The sequence below is a fragment of the Propithecus coquereli genome, unplaced genomic scaffold (genome assembly GCF_000956105.1).
Source record: "Propithecus coquereli isolate 6110/MARCELLA unplaced genomic scaffold, Pcoq_1.0 Scaffold44, whole genome shotgun sequence".
Taxonomy (NCBI): domain Eukaryota; kingdom Metazoa; phylum Chordata; class Mammalia; order Primates; family Indriidae; genus Propithecus; species Propithecus coquereli.
The window spans coordinates 13,849,006-13,864,571 of NW_012150174.1; the positions used below are offsets into that span (position 1 = coordinate 13,849,006).

Genomic DNA, 15,566 nt, shown 5'->3' on the forward strand with positions numbered 1-15,566 from the left:
ATGGCTATATTCTCTCTTTCTTACTTCCCCAGAACCACATCCAAAAATAAGAAAGTTGGGGGGCGGTGCTCAGGTTAAATCTCAACGGTACTTTTACCAAATTATCTTCTCCTTTGGAAAAAAAAAATAAAACCAAAACAAATCATCCCACACCATCCTCTTGCTATTTACCTGAAAGATGACTGGAATGCTAGGCAAGGAAGAAATAGTAAGAAGCAGGAGTGTTAGAGGTCCTAATTTAGAAACATGAGCCTCATCTTCCTCCAGAGAAAAACAAGAAAACATATAAATGCAAAATCAAATAAATGAGAACAAATCACATATCAACTATTTGTTAGTCCCCAACTTCTGCATTAATTTCCTTTAGAAGGGATTTAATTTAGTGGAACAGATGTGAAGTCTGAGCTAAGAAAACCTAGATTTCATTCTGAATGACCACTAATAGCTTTGTGAATGCAGATTAAACATCCTGTACCTAAATCAGGGAGTTCAATGACAGTAGCTCGCCCTGGATTGTTGAAAGCAGACCTCTTCAAAGAAAGTCTCATTCTATCTCAGTGTTCAAAGAAGACTTATCAAGATAAATTATATGTCATTTGTCTTTAATCTATTTTAAGTTTGTTTATTTTTTAAATTTTGACTTTTTTATTTGTTATTTTAAATTTCAGAATATTATGGGGGTACAAACATTTTGGTTACATCTGATGCCTTTGCCTTGCCCAAGCCAGAGCTACAAGCATGTCCATCCCCCACACAGTGCACTCCGCACCTATTAGTTGTGAGTTTACCCATCCTCACCACCCTCCTCCCACCCCCTTGGCACCCATGAATGTTACTTCCATGGGAGCACCTAAGTGCTGATTAGTTAGTACCAATTTGATGGCAAGTACATGTGGTGCTTGTTTTTCCATTCTTGCAATACTTCACTTCAAAGGATGGGCTCAAACTCTATCCAGGATAATACAAGAGGTGCTAGATCACCATTGTTTTTTGTGATTGAGTAGTATTCCATGATATATATATATAACACATTTTATTGATGCACTCATATATTGATGGGCACTTGGGTTGTTTCCACATCTTTGCAATTGTGAATTGTGCTGCCATTAACATTGGAGTGTAGATGTCTTTATTATAGAATGTCTTTTTTTCCTTTGGGTAGATGCCTAGCAGTGGGATTGCTGGATCAAATGGTATTTCTATTTTTAGTTCTTTGAGATCTCCAAATTACTTTCCACAGGAGTCGTGCTAATCTGCAGTTCCACCAGCAGTGTAAGAGTGTTCCTGTCACTCCACTTCCACACCAGCATTTGTTGTTTTGGGACTTTTTGATAAAGGCCATTCTCACTGGAATTAGGTAATATCTCATTGTGGTTTTGATTTGCATTTCCCTGATGATTAGAGATGTTGAGCGTCTTTTATATGTTTGTTGGCCATTATTCTGTCTTTTTTTGAAAAGTTTCTGTTCATGTTCTTTGCCCACTTTTTAATGGGGTTGTTTGATTTTTTCTTGTTGATTTTTTTGAGTTCTAGATAGATTCTGGTTATCAGCCCTTTATCAGATGTGTAGAGAGCAAATATTTTTTCCCATTCTGTGGGCTGTCTATTCACTCTAATGATAGTTTCCTTGGCAGTGCAGAAGCTTTTTAATTTGATTAGATCCCACTTATTTATTTTTGTTGCTGCAGTGATTGCTTTGGGGTTCTTCTTCAAGAATTCCTTGCCTAGGCTGATGTCTGAAAGGGTCTTCCCAACCTCTTCATTTAGAATTCTTAAGGTTTCATGCCTTAGGTTTAAGTCTGTTATCCATCTTGAATTGATTTTTGTGAGAGGTGAGAGGTGGGGGTCTTAAGTCTGTGTTATCCATTGTGAGTTGATTTTTGTGAGAGGTCAGAGGTGGGGATCCAGTTTCAATCTTCTACATGTGGTTATCCAGTTTTCCCAGCACCATTTATTGAATAGAGATTCTTTTCCCCAGTGTATATGTTTGTTTGCTTTGTCAAAGATTAGATGACAATATGAAGATAATTTTATATCTCGGTTCTCAGTCCTGTTTCTCTATTCTTGTGCCAGTACAATGCTGTTTTGGTTACTATAGCCTTGTAGTAGAGCTTGAAGTCTCATAGACTGATGCCTTCCAATTTGTTCTTTTTGATTAAGATTCCTTTGACTATATAAGGTCTTCTCTGTTTCCATATGAATGAAATAAGGGTTTAACTTTATTCTTCTGCGTGTGGATATCATTTTCCCAACACCATTTAATGATGAGACTGTCCTGTCCCTAGTGGGTGTTCTTGACACCTTTGTCAAAAATCCATCAGCTGTACATGGGTGGACTTATTTATGGGTTATCTATTCTGATTCATTGTTGTTTAATGTCAGTACCATGCAGTTTTGGTTACTATAGCTTTGTGGTATATGTTGATATCAGGTAGTGTTGTGATGCCTCCAGCTTTATTCTTTTATTTGTCATTATTATTTAGAGACAGGGTCTCACTCTGTCACACGGGCTTGAGTACAGTGGCAGGATCACAGCTCACTGCAGTCTCAAACTCCTGGGCTCAGGTGAGCCTCTTGCCTCAACCTCCCATGTAGCCAGAACCACAGGCACACCACCATGTCCAGCTAAGTTTTTTATTTTTTGTAGAGATGAGTTCTTTCTATGTTACCCAGGCTGGTCTTCTACTCCTGGCTTTAAGCAACCCCCCTGCCTATCCCTCCCAAAATGCTGGGATTAGAGGCATTAGCCAAGATTTCCAGTCCTCCAGCTTTGTTCTTTTTGCTCAAGATTTCTTTCCTATTTAGTATCATCATGAGTATTGGAGTTATACATGAATACCATTTCTGTTCCTGAATCTAGCTGTATGACATTCAACTTTATTTAATCTCTCTGTGCCTATATCTCCTTCTATTTTATGGTAGAAAAAAATTGCAACTTTTTAGTTATGGATTTAAAATTATATTTAGGCTATTTATAAAACAAAATATAATCTGAAATATAGTATTTTTCAATAAATTATGTATGTTCATAAACAATGTTATTCCAAATTATTGGTACTATTATAAATGTTATTTTATTCTAAATTTAAGTTTGCATTTGCAAGGAAGATCTGAGTCATATTTCTATTTCTTAATTCCTTTTCCTTAGGACAGAAACTTCTGGAAAAATAGAGTTCCTCTATGTAAGTAGTTATGCTGGTTTCAAACAATTCATATGTTGCCCCCCAATCTTTTATTCTTAATGGAATTCCTGGTCTGGAAAGAGTACATGTATGGATCTCCCTCCCACTCTGTACAATGTATATCATCTCCCTTGTGGGAAATCTTGGCCTTGTGTATTTTATTTACTATGAGGAGTCCTTACATCGTCCAATGTATTTCTTTCTGGCCATGCTCTCCCTCATTGACCTCCTTACCTGCACCACCACGCTACCCAATGCACTCTGCATCTTCTGGCTCAATCTCAAAGAAATTAACTTCAATGCTTGTTTGGTCCAGATGTTTTTTGTTCATGGATTTACTGGTGTGGAGTCTGGCGTGCTCATGCTCATGGCTGTGGACCGCTATGTGGCCATTTGCTACCCTTTGCGCTATGCTACCATACTCACTAACACTATCATTGCCAAAGCTGGGCTTGCTGCCTTCCTGAGGGGTATATTGCTGATGATTCCTTTTCCATTCTTGGTAAAGCGTTTGCCCTTCTGCCAAAGCAATGTCATCTCCCATACATACTGTGACCACATGTCAGTGGTAAAGTTATGCTGTGCCAGCATCAAGGTCAATGTCATTTATGGTCTGATGGTTGCTCTCCTGATTGGAGTGTTTGACATAAGTTGTATATCTGTGTCCTACACTATGATCCTCCGTGCAGTGGTCAGCCTCTCATCATCAGATGCTCGGCAGAAGGCCTTCAGCACCTGCACTGCTCATATATCTGCCATCATCATCACCTATGTTCCAGCATTCTTCACTTTCTTTACTCACCGTTTTGGAGGGCACACCGTTCCCCCTTCTGTTCACATCATTGTGGCTAATCTTTATCTGCTTCTTCCGCCAACTTTAAACCCCATCGTTTATGGAATAAAGACAAAACAGATCCGAGACAGTGTCACAAAGTTTTTCCAGGGTGAGAAGGGTGCAAGTTGATTCAAAACAACTGAAATTAGACAGAAGAAGGACAAACAAAAAATAGCAAAGAAGAAATTTACCTGGTATTTTACATTTACTTTTCAATTATCACTCTCAGAGTGTATTTTATGAAACTATATTGAAGAAATTTATAGCTACTTCTGGATTTATGTATCAATGACTTTCCCCTATTTTTATCCATCACTAGTTTTTTGAGATAAATTAAATTTATTTTAAATTGATATATAAAATTGTATGTATCGTGTACAACATGTTTTAAAACATATACACATTGTAGAATGACTAAATCTAGTTGATCTCATAGAAGCAGAGAATAGAATCATTGTTTTTATCACCAGCTTTTAAAAATATACATATTATTTCTTAAATTTTTAAACTTTTTATTGCTATATAATAATTGTACATATTTGGGGGGGTACATGTAATATTTTGATACATGCATGCAATGTGTAATGATTAAATCAGGGTAATCGGAATATCCATCACCTCAAACATTTATCTTTTCATTATATTGGGAACATTTAAATTTTCTCTTTTAGCTTTTTTGAAACATACAATAAATTATAATTAACTATATCTACCCTACTATACTAGCAAACACCAGCTATTATTCCTGCTAATTGTATTTTTGTATCCATTAATCAACCTATCTTCATCCCCCCACCTCCCACCCTACCTAGCCTCTGGTTACTGCCAATTTACCTCTGTCTCCATGAGATCCTGTTTTATTCCTCCATATATGAATGAGAAGGGCAATCTCACTACTGCATACATAACAAAAAAAGAAAGAAGAAATCATATGTAGAAGAGATATCTGCATTCTCATGTTTATTACAGCACTATTCATGAAAGCCAAGGTATGCAATCAACCTAAGTGTCCATCAACAGATGAGTGAATAAAGAAAATGTGGTGTGTATATACATATAAAATGGAATATTATTCTCCATAAAAAGATTGAAATCCTGTCATTTGCAGCAATATGAATGGAATTGAAGGTCATTATGTTAAGTGATATAAACCAGGCACAGAAATATTGCATCACCAGTCTTAATCAAGTTATTATTATGGGCTCACAGCAACTTTCCTCAAGGTATCCATCTAATGTATATTCTTAACCTTTTGAGAGGTTTCTTAAGTTTCTTGTTGTTGTTGGTACTCCTCCATGTAGAACATTTTCCAGCCTGGTCAGTCTTTGAAGCTAAACTTCAAAGCTTATTAATTAATTTTAAGAATCATTTTTCTCTGTATATCTAATTAAGAAGGTGTCCAATGTCACCACAGTTCCTAAGATGTACACACAAGTATTATTTACCTGAAGGCTTGGGTACTCCAGGAGTCACACTGCAGGGGCTATATGATATATGGTGTGACTTTGCCAGTTGAATGTCAATCAACTAGTGAAATAATTGATTTCTTTATTCATTTATTCATGTTTCATTTGTTCATTATTTCATTTTCCATAATAGTGAATATTTTTATCAAGTCAACTAAAGCCTAAAATAAAACTCATCATTCCCTCTTCCTGTTTGCCAAATGTACTGCATTATCACAATACACTTATAATGATTTTATTTGTTTATACATTTGTTTAATCAAAACTAGAACATACTGTCTTTGGATACATTGGATATATATTTATCTTTGTATTTCAAGCACTAACATAATGCAAGTCAAAAGGTATGATTAAAACAAATATTCATTATATGCCTAGATAAATGAGTCTGTATTTGTTAGGCCCTATGTTAAGCACTAAAATGAAAAAATATAGACATTCTCCCTGTCAGGAAGAAGTTCACAGTTTAGTTGGGAGGTGAAATAGCAATAAAAATATATTGAATTGAGTTTTATACTAATTGTCTTTACAGAAGGCAGGGAAGAGTTAAGTAATCAATTGAAACTAGAAAGGAAGTGGAGCAATTATGTTTACTGGAACATCTTAGCAGGAGATGAACAAAAGAATGTGTGAAAATGTAGTCACTCAAGTAAACAAGTATGCATACAATTAGACTATAGCCTAGAAGAAAAATATTACAGAGTTTTGTACAAGTGCTAAAATAGCACAGAAAATAACACTCTGACCTTGAAAGAATTAGAAGATCACAGAGAAATGGCATTTCAACCAGGCTGTAAATCATGAAGAAAAGCCTATTTACCAGGGAGACAGAGAGTTTTCTTTCTTTCTCAATTAAGGCTATCCTTTGCCTGGTGGCCTAATCCCTTCAGGCCAATTGCATTCTACTTATAAATACCTTTATAGTGGGACATTTATGTACCTGTTCACTTCAAAATTTTATAAATCAGCAAATATAATAGAAGAGGTATTAAAAGCAGATACATATTTGCTCACTGGTGATTAAAGAATTGTGCTGACAACACACAGGTAAAAACAGCATTCATGGATTTTTAAAAAGTGACATTTAGTAAACATATTGTAAAATCTGTTCAGAACAATTTACTCAGGAAGTAAACACTATGTATACATATTAACCCTCAAAAATAATTATTGCAGTGTATTCCTCACAACACTTATACTGTTTCTGAATATTGGTATATATTTTTATCAATTTTCTAATCTTAGGACTTTTTCTCTGTTGAATAAAATTGCCTATTAAGGGGTCATCTAATAGTGGCTGAGGTAGGTCAAATTTCTGTGGATAAACAGCAGTTTAGGTATTGTATTTTGTTAACATAATGTTAATAAATATAATAATAATAATGAAAAAAATAATACTTGTTGCATAATATATAAATATTTCCCACAATTACCAGATGTATAAAAAAGTCTTGGATGTGCTCTCTCCTCTACAATCTCTCAGTGTAATCACACCTCCTTCCTTGCTCACTGATAATCAGCAATCTATCTCTAGTTCACCTATTACTTCTGATGCAACAGTTGTTGAGGTGTTATCCATCAATCCCTGAGGGCCTCATGACCATTTGGGGGATCTGTGAAGTCACAACAATTTTCATGGTAATACTAAAGTATTATTTGCTTTTCTCAGTTTCATCCTCTTAGTAATATACAGATAAATTTTCCAGAGTCCAAATGATGCGTGATAATATTATATAATAAGCTATATCAACATTTGGAGGATCTGCACAACTCAGTGAGCCAATATTGCCTAATGACAAATGCTTGATGTTACAAATGACCCATGAGTAAAGAATAATTCAAGTGCTAGATAGACAAATGGGTTTTAATGCAACAGAGTACCAAAAATTTATTAATATGGCTTCAGATTCCACATTGCAACTAATCTTTGGAAACTATTTTTTGTGTATTGTGAGTGAAGTAGCAAAGAAAAATATCCACAATTATCTGAAAAATGTATTAAAAACCCAACTCCTCACTTGTCCAACTATGTGTCTATATAAAGTCATATTTTCTTCATAAACATTAAATAAAAGGCCATATTTCAACAGATTGTATTAAGAAGCAGGTAATGAGAATACGGCTGTTGTCTACTGAGTTGGCATTACAATACTTATAAAAATGTAAAGTAATATTATTCTCACTAATTTTTGTTTTGAGAAATATAATTATTATAAAAATGTGTTTTATGGAATATTTAGTAAATTTATCATTATTTTAAACTAAATTGATAAATACATACTTTTAAAATTTATTTTTAATTTTGAACATATTTAATATTTATAGATATAAGCCATCTAAGCAAAAGCTTTTTGTATTTTTTAATATACTTTATGTATTCACACTGAAGTATGATAGATTAGATACTGCAAAAGGCAACTTTGGAAAATAACAAGGCAACATACAATGAACATGCTAATAATCGCGCTTTTCAAAAATCTCTTCTTGTATTATCGCAACATCTTAGAGTCATACTGGATTAGACAGAATTGGGAACTAAGCAAAACTTTGGAGGCCATCAGGAAAATTTTCTTAAAGAAAAAGACTAATGTCCATAGATCTGAAGCATGATTAAGATTCTGCCAGATCAGTGCTCTTATTGCTGTTTGCTGTCTCCTCCTTACATCACACTGATATTTTTAGCTTTGTGATTTTTCAATCTTCTATTCTAAAGTATTTTGTGTCCTTACTCTCCATCCCCCTAATCTATCTTTAATCATTACTTTCCTTAGGAATACTCGACTCTCTCTTGGAGACAAAAGAGGGTTGCCCTCTAAATCCTCTTAATATGATGTAAATAGAAAAGTGGGCAGGCCTGGGTTGGGGTAAGTGGTCAGAAAGATGTTATTCAAGATTCAAAATTTCAGTTATGGCCAGGCATGGTGGCTCACACCTGTAATCCTAGCACTCTGGGAAGCCGAGGCAGGAGAATCGCTTGAGCTTAGGAGTTCGAGACCAGCCTGAGCAAGAGCACGATCCTGTCTCTACTAAACACAGAAAAAATTAGCCTGGTGTGGTGGTGTGTGTCTGTGGTCCCAGCTACTAGTGAGAGTGAGGCAGGAGAATCGCTTGAGCCCAGGGGTTTGAGGTTATTGTGAGCTAGACTGACACCACGGTACTCTAGCCTGGGCAAGAGAGAGACTCTGTCTCCAAAAAAAAAAAAAAATTTTTTTTCAGTTATATCAGAGGAATAAGTTTAAGAGTTGTGTTATACAACATGGGACTATAGTTAACAATGTATTGCATTCTTGAAAATTGCTAAGAGAGTAGATTTTAAATGTTCTCACCACAAAAAAATAAGCACGGGAAGTAATACATAGATTAATTATGTTTATTTAGTCATTTCACAATGTGTATATATTTTAAAACAACATCTGCACAGAATAAATACATACTTTTTATGAATTAAGAAATGAAAAATTACATAATGAAGTACCAGATAGCTAGCATTAGCTTAACCATCACAGTGGCATGCTTGTAGGTAAGGAATATATTCATTGATGGAATCAATCTCTTTTATTATTTTAACATTATGGTGCTACAAAAATCAATTAATAGGCTTATATCAGCCACAATTTAACACGATCCTTAATAGTTGAACATATTATATATATATTTATATTGCAGCCCTAACAAGACACTGTGTACATATTAGATGTGAAAAAATGTTTTTTAAATGGATAAGTGAAAGAATAAATGAAATTTCATAATAGACTTTAAAGAATTATTACATTTCTGTCTAAATATTATTTCTTGGAGAGCATGAAGGAAACAAAATAGAAACAACAGAAACAAAACTAAAAGGTCTATCTCATAAACCACTAGAAAGTAAATTTCTAATAAAAGTCTCTGTCATAAAATACAGAAAAAAAGAGGAAATCCCAAGAAAGCAGGCCAAAAAAAAATAAAGTGGCAAGCAAAACAAATATTTTGGTATGATCAATTATGGTAAATTATTTAAACTATACTACATATTGTTCATATTTCCTAGTGATTATATATGTATGTGTATACATATGAGTGCGTACATATGATGTACAAAGAAAATCCCACATAAAGTATGCACAAAGTTGCTTTAGAAACAGAAACTATACAATCACAGCAAATACATACCCCCAAATTTGGGAGGAAATATTAATGTTGAAGCAAAAATTAAAGTAAGTAGATGATGAATCAAGATCATTTTGAGAAACAAGAAATGAAATGCTTGACACAGTATAATTAAAGCTAATTTTAGCAAATTGCATCATCTTCAGATTTGACATAGTTTTCCACAAGAAAAATAATATACAACACTAAGATTGTCTTTTTCATATTATCAGTACACAGTAGAAAATTGAAAAATGGGGAATTCACTTAACCACAGTTTATTAGCTGACCATCAATTTCCTATTTAGCATAACTGGTATGAGCTTGATGCTAATACTTCAAGACTAATGAAAACATCATAATTTGTATTATGGGCAAAAGAAAGATGGATTTACCATATAAGAATGTGTTTATTTGAATACTAAATTGTCATCAAGTTTCTTTCTTTCAGACTTATTTTTGTTTGTATACATTATATTTTGCAAATTTATTTTAAAACCTATTATTAAGGAATCAAACTGTAAAAAGTCATATTTCTATATGTACAGATATATATTTATCAACACACACATCATTATGTAATTGATTACTATGGAGATAAGACAGACTTTGAAATATGTTTTTGATAAATACTTGACTAGTTTATATCAAATTGTCACAAATTGTTGAAAAATAGGATCATTGCTTGCTACTCTCTCTCCATGCATTTGAACAATCACCTCTTAACCCTGTGTATCCTCGTAACAGAAGCAAGTAGAGAAATTAGGGAAAGCATAAATACCCATAATTTGAGAAGAGGAACTATATCTCTGAGATGAACTGTGTTCTGTTCTGAAGAATATACCTCCTAAATATGACACAAATATCTTATTTATCTCTTTCGTGTATCTTTTTTATGTTTTTAGTTTTAATTATTAAAACTGGCATTATCATTACATGAAAAGTGTGGTCATCTTTAATACATTTAGAAGTCTCTAAGCTAAGGATATAAGGTGATATCAAGTTATATGGTATTAACCACAAAGTAAATATGACCAAATTTAAATGATTTCAATACATTATAACTTAGTTTACCTGCAAAGAAAATGGACTCATATTTGGCTCTGAGTAAGTATATTGGAGTAGTAGCATTAAGACATGAACATCACCACTTATAAAGTACAATATTGACATCTGTTGTCTATATCCCCAAATCCCATAGACTATAAGTTGGTTTCCTCGCTTGACCATCCTCAATCTTTACAGCCCATGTTCTTTTCTGAGTATGTCAGTAGACTCATCCAAGTAGGTTTCCTATCTAGAATGAATAAACACAGTCTTAACTAAATCTCTCTAGAAATGAACCAAGAAAAATTAGACTCTCATTCTGAGGCACAAGCGGAGGACAGATAAGAAAGAACATTTTTCTGACCATGATCAGGAACTATTTTCTAGCTATTTCTTCTTGCGATGGGGGCGATTCATACATAACTTGCACCACTACCAATGATCCCTCTGTGGTTATGGAAAATATAAATATTCATAATCCTCATGAAAAGTCACACTGAATTGGAAGCTAAGAATTAGTGAAATAAACATTTCACAAGAAAAATCAATCTATTACATTTCTTCCTTCAAAATGGATGAATGGGATCAAACTGTATTTCTAAGAACATAATAATCAATTTCTATACATTCAAAGCCTCTGTGTACTTTAACAAATCCTCTCTCCAATTTATCTACTACTAACAGCAGAAAACCCTCTCACCACCCCTAGCCCCATTTTGTATGATCTTTTCCCCCCAACCCTTGTATTGCTCAACATATGTCCTTTAATATCTAATTTCTGGATGTCAATACAGTGAGCAGGATGCAATGTCGCCCAAGTATTCAGGATCTTGGTCAAAAAGCATCAAATTCCTACAATATAACCACATACACAGCCCTCGATCTCCAAATCCCCTGATATCTGTTCTTTTAAACTGAACCTCTAAAGGAAAATGTGGTATTGTATACCCAAAAGGATATTTCAGAGCTTTAGGCACACAGATGTTGGTATAGGAATCAAGCCAACATCTATGGGAAGAGGAAAAATAGTGGAAGCTTTCTACACTTACCACTAGTGTGATGATATATAAATAAGTAAATAATTTCAGGTGCATGCATCTATATACGTGTTTTGCGTGAGCATGTATATATGGGGGATTGAGAATGAACATAACTTTCTAAAAATTATTTTATTTTATTTTTACTGTAAATTAGTGATTTTAACTATTATTGCAGAGTTGTCTTTCTATGTAAGGTTCTACTATGGGACCCAAGTTGAAAACATTTTAGGCAAGCTTGTACTCTGGCCTTTGAATGGTGAATGCATGCACTAGGTATAACAGGATGTGGGGCCATCCTTAGGCTCCTGCTGAAATGCTTGAATACGGGGTGGCCACTGCTGCACAGAAGTCTTGCCATGGGAAAGAGTGGTCACAGCAGCCACAACTTTGGTTGACGGCAGGGGAACTTGTCTCTCTCTCACTCAGCAGTGCCAGTGTGGCTCCTCCACTGTCCGACTTATGGCATCTGACCCAGCTGTTCAGTAAGTGCCAGCAGTTCACGCCCAACCTGTAACTCAACCCTGGGCAGTAGGAGCCACTGCCTGGCTCAAGACCAAGATTCCACAGCAACTCTCATTCTGCTCAGTTCCTCTTGGGGGTGTGTTCAGTTCAGTGCCAGAAGCAGGAGCCCACACCACACTCACCTCTCAGTTCTGGTTGTGGAATCCCATCCCTTGTTCAAGCCCCGGTTCACGAAGACACAGCTTAAGTTTCCCTAATGCTTAGGTCTAAAGCCCCTGGTTCTCAGAGCCATGCACAGCTATTAATAGAATGATATCTTACTGTAGCCATTAGGTCACAGGGAGGGCATGAGACACTCTTTGGAGCAGCAGTTCCTTCTCACATTCTCTCAGCCACTCTCTAAGGTAGACTTATATAAATGGAATCATTTGATGTACAGGTGGAGTTTTTTGGTCTGACATTTTCACTTAATATGCTTTCCAAGTTCATATATGTTGCAGCATGTACCAGTACTTCATTTCTGTTTGTGACAGAATAATAATCCCTTGTATAGATTATAGATATACATTATTTTGCTTTTCCTTTCAGCAACTAGTAGAGATATAGTTTGTTTCCATTTTTTTTTGGTAATAATGCTACTATAAATATTCCTAGACAAGTTTTGTTTAACATGTCACCTGTCTGAAATTAATTTGGGTATATACCTAAGAGTTGAATGCTGGGTCAAATGGTAATAGTGCCTAACTTTTTGAGTAATTTTACAAACTTTTATCCTATGCCAGTTTTCTTTTCTAATGGCATCATATGAGAATTAGAATGTACTCAGGTCTTTGCCAATATGTGCAACTTTTGTTTCAATAAAATATTAGATATTTTACGGGGAGTGGTGGCTTTGATTTGAATTTGCATATTGAGTGGTGATGACTAATGAGGTTAAGTATCTTTTCATGTGCTTGATGGACATTTGCTTATCTTTATTTACAAAAATGTCTATTCAAGTTTTCTGCCCATTACAAAAGATATATAAGATGTATTAGAAAGCAAAAGACAAAAAGGGAAAAGTAAGTGTTGTCCTATCCAAAGTACAACAAATGTAAATGAATTAAATTCTCCAATTTAAAAAAAGGATTAACTCTTTGAGGTATCTCCAAATTCTTTTCCACAGACGTTGCACTAATTTGCAGTCCCACCAGCAGTGTAAGAATGTTCCTATCTCTCCACATCCTCGCCAGCATTTGTTGTTTTGGGATTTTTTGATAAAGGCCAATCTCACTGGGGTTAGGTGATATCTCATTGTGGTTTTGATTTGCATTTCTCTAATGATTAGAGATGTTGAGCATTTTTTGTATGTTTGCTGGCCATTATTCTGCCTTCTTCTGAGGAGTGGATTAATAAAATATGGTATATGTATACAACGGAATACTATTCAATTATAAAAAATGATGGTGATCTAGCACCTCTTATATTTTCCTGGATAGAGCTTGAGCCCATCCTCCCAAGTGAGATATCACAAGAATGAAAGAATAGGCACCACAGGTACTCGCCATCAAATTGGCACTAACTGATCAACACTAAGGAACTCACTCACACAGTAGTAATATTCTTTGGGGGTTGGGGAGTTGGGGATGGGTAAACTCACAACTAACGGATGTGGTGAGCATTGTAGAGGTGAAAGGTCATGCTCAAATCATGGTTTGGGTGTGGCAAAGTCATAACATGTAACCAAAATGTACCCACATAATATGCTGAAATAAAAATAAATAAAAAAAAAAACTAAAAAAAATACACAATAAATAAATACATAAAGGATTAACAAAATATCTGCTCTAACCACTTCTATCCAACAATGATGAAAGTGATAAGGAAGTGAACAAGGTAAGAAATCGAAATGTATATTCCACTTGGCTTTCCCTTGGACTCTTTGAGACAATCAGCATTACTATATTACTCTTTGTGATACAGAGTTTTGTTTGAAATTCAAAGATTTCAAATATTATGTCCATCTCTCTTGTCCAAAATTCAACTTGTTGCTACTGATATCTTATCCTATAAGAAATGATGCCACTGTATTTCTATTCCTTAGTTTTTCTTCCATTTGCACTGATTGATAAATATAAAGCCTAAATACTTAGGAAAATAACAAAAGAGAACATCTGTGTCAGTTGCCCTTGATGCCCATCCTAACCACCTTGTACAAGCCCTGCCTGAGCTCCTTATTCTTAAATGAATACACCATGGGATTGAGGGCAGGGGGAATGACATTGTGTAATACATTGAGTAGGACTGGGATGAGGGGAACTGTCATTCCTGCACTATGGGTGATAGAAATAACAATGATAACTGTGTAGAAGAATAGGATGAGGATGAGGTGGGAAGTACAGGTACTTAAGGCCTTGGATGCAGCTTCTACTGAGTTCATATTCAGCACAGAGTGAAGTATCAAGGCATATGATAAAATTATCAAACCCAGGTCACTTCCCATGAGTGTCCAAGCCAGGAGTAGCTGGTTAATACTGTTGATTTTCCTATCATCACAGGATAGGCTAGTGACTCCAAGATTAGAGCACAGACAATGTTCAAGATGATTCCGGAAGCAGTAGTGTCTCTGAGCAGCCAACACAGGCACTGAGATAGGACACAGGGTGTTTCTGAGTGCCATGAACACAGTTGCTTTGATCACAAAAGATTCAGTAATTATTGATGGATATCTTAGTGGTTGGCAAATGGCTACATATCTGTCTATAGCCATGCAGACAAAAATACCTGACTCCATGCCCACAAAACAATGTATGGCATACATCTGAGCAAAGCACTCAGGGAGACTTATGGACTTAGCATTGAACCATAAGATGGCCAAAATCTTAGGCATGATGGTGGTAGCCAAGCCCATGTCCACCACAGCCAGGATGCCCAGGAAATAGTACATTGGCTGGTGTAGTGCTGCTTCTTGGTTGATGACAATCAGGATAAGGATGTTGGCACTGAGAGCTAAGAGGTAGAGCAGAGCCAGGGGCAGGGAGAGCCAGTGCTGCCAGATGTGAATGCCGGGGAATCCCATCAGGATGAACTCAGATACCTGGAAATTAGAGCTGTTGGAATCTCTGAGGTCCTGGAACATCCTTAACTAAGAGGAAGAATATTCAACATTAATATTCTAATTATCCCATTGAAAGTAATACACTGGGGAAAAGAATCTCTTTTCAATAAATCGTGCTGGGAAAACTGGATAGCTACATGCAGAAGAATGAAACTGGACCCCCACCTCTCACCTCTCACAAAAATCAATTCAAGATGGATAACAGACTTAAACATAAGGCATGAAACATTAAGAATTCTAAATGAAGATGTTGGGAAGACCCTTCAGACATCGGCCTAGGCAAGGAATTCTTGAAGAAGAACCCCAAAG

The 15,566-nt window shown here is 35.4% G+C and overlaps 2 protein-coding genes across 2 annotated transcripts; one reads left to right on the forward strand and one right to left on the reverse strand.

Annotated features, from left to right (window-relative positions):
• The first annotated feature begins 3,192 nt into the window (after nucleotides 1-3,192).
• On the forward strand, nucleotides 3,193-4,146 carry LOC105818278 (olfactory receptor 52N5). The gene has a single exon (XM_012654214.1). It carries the CDS (start codon nucleotides 3,193-3,195, stop codon nucleotides 4,144-4,146), a length of 954 nt encoding a protein of 317 aa, XP_012509668.1.
• A 10,172-nt stretch (nucleotides 4,147-14,318) lies between these two features.
• LOC105818279 (putative olfactory receptor 56B2) lies at nucleotides 14,319-15,278 on the reverse strand. Its single transcript, XM_012654215.1, has one exon. It carries the CDS (start codon nucleotides 15,276-15,278, stop codon nucleotides 14,319-14,321), a length of 960 nt encoding a protein of 319 aa, XP_012509669.1.
• Nucleotides 15,279-15,566: the final 288 nt, after the last annotated feature.

Bases quoted from the DNA above. Each gene is read 5' to 3' on its own strand.
- LOC105818278 (XM_012654214.1), top strand. From the start codon at position 3,193: ATGCTGGTTTCAAACAATTCATATGTTGCCCCCCAATCTTTTATTCTT.
- LOC105818279 (XM_012654215.1), bottom strand. From the start codon at position 15,278: ATGTTCCAGGACCTCAGAGATTCCAACAGCTCTAATTTCCAGGTATCT.